General features: G+C 37.1%; 1 protein-coding gene across 2 annotated transcripts in view; it reads right to left on the bottom strand.

The window, feature by feature from the left end:
* Positions 1-303: 303 nt before the first annotated feature.
* Positions 304-6,000, bottom strand: part of ACVR2A (activin A receptor type 2A) — a 140,055-nt gene continuing 134,358 nt past the window's right edge. For both annotated transcript variants that reach the window (XM_007494127.3, XM_056797202.1), the window contains 2 exons: positions 4,790-4,920; positions 304-4,179 (listed from right to left, as the gene is read on the bottom strand). In XM_007494127.3, the coding sequence (XP_007494189.1) occupies positions 3,985-4,179; positions 4,790-4,920 (326 nt within the window). In that variant the 3' untranslated portion in view covers positions 304-3,984. The remainder of the gene's footprint in view (positions 4,180-4,789; positions 4,921-6,000) is intronic.

Here is a 6,000-nt window from a genome sequence, read left to right as displayed (position 1 = left end):
ACCTCTGCACTCAAAAAAGCCGCCGGGCCCCCGCCAGACTCTGATTTCTCCCTAAGGAGAAAAATAGCATCCCACCCCCTGAACTAAAAATGCTGCTTGCTGGGGAAAGAGCATCCAGAGAAGACGTGAGAAGGTCATAGGGTATTCTCTGCCGCCTAAATCCCCCACCCCTGACACCACTGTACAACCCAATGTCCCGACAGCTCTATAGAATAGAATGGCAAGGGCTCAGCAGTAAGCCCAAACTGCTTCCAAGAAGCACCTATAGCCAAAGGGGGGGAAAAAAACTGCATATGCAAGTCATACAGTAGTCACTTATTTTTTATTTAACTTTGGGGGAAGTGGAGCGGGGATAGCATACATTTTTATTTTTACAATATTTAACAATCACTTTTATCCAGGGTTGGGTTTTGTGGGGCTTTTTTTTTTGTATTTTTCGTTGTTATATACTTGCAGAAAAAATAGCAAGTACAAGTTTGACAGTAGTACAACAACCTGTGCCCAAAACACTGACAAGAAATACAGAGAGTAAAGCTCAAATAATTGCTTACCAATATTTTGAGAGGTAACAAATAGTGTATGGATTGAGACTGCATAAAAAACGTACTGCTGGTTGGATATCTGAGGTAAATGATGTTCAATCAAGGATGCTACTTGTATCATTTTGCCCATAAATCAGTAAATAATTTTATGCATATTATACCAAATGTTTCTAAAAATAAATTTGCTGAAAAGATTGAAACATGGAAAGAGGAAGTGGAAAAAAAGAATGGTGAAACATTTTTCTTAATCAATTTATTCTAATGAACCTTGTTCAAGGTCTATTTTCCCCATTGATATTTTGGGATAAATTTTGAAGTCATTTTGTTGGAGGGATGGGGGCGTGACTTTTTAAAACTTACATGCACAGTGAATTTTGTTTCTGAATTCCCCAAACGTTCACAAGATAGTGCATTTCTTTCCTGATTGGTTGTTTTTTGTTTTTTTAAATGTCACCATAAAGGATAGTGCAAATTCAAGGGATCAACAATTATGAGGCACAGTCTCTGTTCTGGAATTCATAAGGTACTTGTAATAAACGTTCAAATAGTAATCACACTTCACATGCTAAAAACTTCCTAGCATCTAAATACATACAAGAGCTGTGCAGGGCATAGACTTCCAGTAAAGCCAAACCCACTGGTTAATCCATCAGTCCTATGGCAGTTGGTCATCCAGCAATGAATCCTCTTTCGTAGATCTGGGCAAGGTAAAGAGTATAAGTTAGAGCAGCGAGTCTGACTTGGTATCAGAAAGGCAAAATACAAGATGAGCCATGAGGAGCACCATATACATGAGGAAAAAAGTTATCAGGGCCACCAAAGAGCCCCACAACAAAGGTCAGGATTTTCATTCTTTTCAATCTTCCTTTTTTTCCATATTCCTAGGCCAAGCTCAGACTTCCCTTCTGTTGGCTTGCCCTCTTCTACACTGACTGTAAACCAAATACAAAATGCCCTGCAAAACAAAGTCTTGACATGACTAGGAATCAGGACAGGTCACTGAAGCATTCTTACTTCACTAGTTATAAAAGTATTTTACTACCAACATAGTTTTCAAAAGGATACAAGTCATAAAATTGGCTAACTACAGTTAAGTACAATATTCAGGAGTTCTAAAAACAGGGTTCATTTCTTTTCTACCATGAAGAGAAAAACATCATTTTTGCTAATGAGTTTTATAAAATTTATCTCTAGTGCTCACATAAGCCAAACATTCATAATACCCCTTGGGTGTGTGTGTGTGTGTGTGTGTTTTAAAAAGAGGGCTAAACACTGAAAATAGGTAGAAATAAATCTTTAAAAGGTTGAAAAAGTTCCATCATGTATTCAAATTTCCTCCACGGATTCTTTTCTTGATTTGTGTCAGAAGGTGGAAGCAAAACAAAATTCAAATCAAGAAATCAGGAGGGAGCCCAAGCAGTTTGCTTTGCTAAAACACATAAAGCAGATGCATTCCACATTGAAATGGGGATTTATGGCTACGATGAGACCCAAATGATAAGAGGGACAAACAGCAAACAAGAACAGTTCTGGATGGGATGTTAAGTACAAACAACATTGCTATTACCCTTCTTCCCCTCCCTGCTTAGAGTATGTTGACAGAAGTCTCAAATAATTAATTTGTTATTGTTCCCAGAGATTAAGTGCATGTCATATGTAAAATGAACTGTACTGTGTAGTCTTAAATAACCATCTGAATAGAACACATTCACAGTGAGCTCCTGATAATGACATTAAAAAAAACAACTCCTTTATAAAATTAATGCATGATTTTCAAAAGGCCTGATGAAATTATATCGCATAATACTGGCTAGCACTGGTCAGTCATCTAGTGATTTTAGAAACCATTATATTTGAATTTGGCCTATATAAGCTGAAGGAGGACCCAATCATTTTCCTATGAAAAGTACTTTGGCACCTATTTCGTATCAATCCTGATTTGTTTCTTTAGCAAGAATAAGCCATGGATTATTCTAAAGTAATCTTGCAATTAGTTGTGAAAATAATTTGAATATTATCATTTTTTTGCTAGGCCATGCTACCTACATCAACATTGGTTACCTCTAAATTCATTGCATATTTGAAGTTATAAGCTTAACTTGTTATCCCTGATTTTTTAGCAGTAATATCTGAAATCTGTGTCTAAAATGCACAACTTATTCTAAATAATCTTTTACACATCACAGACATCAAATATTACTCTGACAAGATGGCACCAAGCAAAAAGGTGTACCTAGTTATAAAGTCTCAAAGCAGAGAGTGAGGAATTCTGGGTAATGAAGCTTCCTGAGGTGATCCTTGAAACAGTGATACAGAATGCACTGCATACTGCTGGATGAAAGAAAATACACTAAGACTGTACATACATAAATAGGAAAAAGTCTATTTTAAAAAATTAATAAGAAAACTAAGAGCTTTCCAGTGTCACAGCTCACTTAAAAAACACTTTTAAAAAATCATGCTTTACATTTTCAAATATTCCTCAGACACAGCAAACCTAAATAGTATTTAAGTAAAATAAGCATATGTATTATTTTGGGAACTGGAGGTAAGATGAAGCTTTAAACCTAAAATCAAGGAGAAGGAGACGGGAGGGTGAGGAAACGATATTAAGGTTTTCATTTCAAAAAACAGCACTTTTTTTTTTTAACATGAGCTAGCACAAGAAAAGGCTTACAACACTGCTTTAGGAATGGCCACTTCCTGTTGGCACAAAGCGTAGCTTACCCTTTGTTTTTGTTTTTTTAAATAACACAGTGAATTTGTAATACGTCTTTACAAAACATGGATTGATTTATTATTCAAATTTTGTTAGTGTTTTCAATCATAATTTAGCAACCGTGGAACTGAGGTATACCTTGTTGAGGGAGGTTAAAGTAATGCTTGGAAGCCTATTTACTGTATCCCACTTTGATGACTGTTTATGTACACAGAACAGCAGCACACTAAACATTCACAAGCTGTGTCATATTGGCATTACAATAGTCATTGATATAAACACAACAGCAAATGCAATAAAAACAAGTTACCCTTTTTAAAATCTGAAATGAAAAGTTTTTGATTTAAAAAAAATAGCAGTAGTTCATTTAAGGAATTAGTGTCTTCTGACAGACATTAAGAAATTTGATGTCAGTTTTTAAACGCTTGATTAGACAGGTCCATATGATCCGTAGAGGGCCACATTCTTCCTTTACATCTGAAAAGTTCTTTGATTGACAGAGTTTGCCTCTTCTCATGGTCATATGTTGTCCTTCAAGTCCATGTAGGGAATGCAGTAGGTCTTCTGGATCCACATTTTAAAAGCGGGCCGCCTTCCCACCATTCCCAAAAGACTCACCACTCCGTCTCACACAGAAAACATCTGAAACTGTAAGCAGTCTCATTAGCTTAGCAGCTCCAAGTTCCGAGTCCTGTTTCTCAGTGTGAACAACCAATGTAATTATCATAGACTGGATTCTTTGGGAGGAAAGTCAACGTTTGTCACCATAGTGACCACAGTCACAATGTCCTCTGTTGTGATAATATTTGTTAGTCTTTGCATTTGAATAATCCTTTCTCCTACACAGCCAGCTGATAACCTGGCTTCTGCATCGTGATCCCAACATTCTTCTATTGTTTCACAGAGCATTGCCATTCCCTTAAAAAAAGAAAAAAGAAAACATTCAATGTGTCATTTTTCTAATCTCCAAAGAATCTAAGATTTGACTTGTCCAACAGTACACCATACTGAGACTATACCAAAGATAAGCCACTAAATCTTTACTCCATCTACTGAACCAAATTATCAGACCAGCCAAAGCTGGCCTGGGAGGGGTCCAGTAAAGAGCAAACTAACTCCCTTCTCTCATCCAGAGCTCAGGAAATGAGGCTCCTCACTATGGCTGGACACAAAATAAAAACTAGAGACAGCCAATCAGTTAACCCTTACACATCCCAGGGTCAAAACTAATTTTAGTCTCCTTGCAGGCAGATTGAAGGACTGTTTGGTGACCTCCCAAGCACAACACTGCATGAAAATCATTCAAGAAAGAAACAACACTGACAAGATCATGGAATTATAGTATTAAACTAATATAGTTTCTAAAGGTCCATTCTAATCACACAGTTGCCAAAACTCCTTCAACCACTGGTAGAGTATCGAAATCACCTTTACAAAATAGCCTTTTTTCCAGAAGTGGCCACAAACACAAGCCTTGAGAAAAAGGATTTTATTGAAATTTCAAGTCAGTTTCACTTCAGAAACTTACAGCATGTTTCTGCCAACACTCCCTTAAAATAGGTCTCTTTTTTTTATGCACGACAACTTCCTGCATATCTTCAAGGGATGGATGCTGGCCAATTTCCTCTTCAAATGGCAACATGTACTCATCCACGGGACCTGCAATTTTTAAAAATAAGGTTATTTTAAGTCATGCTGACTTCCATAAGAAAATGGTACAAACTTTTAACACATTCTGTATCATCCTTTTAACTGTTACAAGGAATTCATTCAGTGACAGATAATTACATGAGAAGTGGGCAAACAACTAGGTCTCTAACACAAGGATGGTAACATCAACTAAATAGAATGAAGCATCAGTCATATACATTGGGCACCTATTAGGTATATTCTATGCTGGGAGAGACAGAAAGTGTAGGTTGAGACACTATCCCTGCAGGATCTCTTAGCACTTTGCATCCAGTAGGAGATACATCATAGTTTATACTTCAGATTTGCAACTTCATCAATCCATCATCAAACCCCTACTTGAAACATTTCTACCTTGGTAGAACTACCAACTTGCCTTTGTACAATCCATGGTCACCTCTACACTATGAGAAGGCACTGGGATCCTTTTAACGGGACAGGAATAACTAAATTACAAAATACACTATGCAATTAAATGCAGTTGATCACTGCAAAAGAAGGACTATGTGAAGTATAAGAAAAATGCAAGAAGTCTTCAAATCAGTCAATACTCAAAAGAAATTAATTCAAACTATTATTGGAAGGAAACATATTGAAGGTGAAGTATATAAAAACTTGCTGGTCACATGAGAAGACAGGACTCACTGAGAAAGACCCAATTTGGGAAAGAGTGAATTCAAAGCAACAGGGGGTAACAGAGGATGAGATGGATATAGTGTCATCAAAGCAAGGGACACAGGCTTGGCCAGACTTTGGGAGATGTAGAGGGCAGAAGGAAGGGCCCAGCATCCATGGGGTCATGAAGAGACAGACACAATTGAATGCCTGAACAACAAGTTGTTCCTTATTAATTCCTCATTAAGACTGCCCTTATATCACGTGTTGATGACTAACAAAGACCTTACAGAGATGGGAGAGTAGATACACAGCCTGGGAGTTATTCTCAGTCACTTTTTTAAATAGATGGATATGTGTGTGTGTGTGTGTGTGTGTGTGTGTGTGTGTAAACGCCCACATATATATCTACACACATGTACATAAATATGGTTT

The sequence above is a fragment of the Monodelphis domestica genome, chromosome 4, assembly GCF_027887165.1.
Source record: "Monodelphis domestica isolate mMonDom1 chromosome 4, mMonDom1.pri, whole genome shotgun sequence".
NCBI lineage: Eukaryota > Metazoa > Chordata > Mammalia > Didelphimorphia > Didelphidae > Monodelphis > Monodelphis domestica.
Note: the sequence above shows the minus strand (reverse complement) of the source record. Positions and strands in the feature narration are given on the sequence as shown.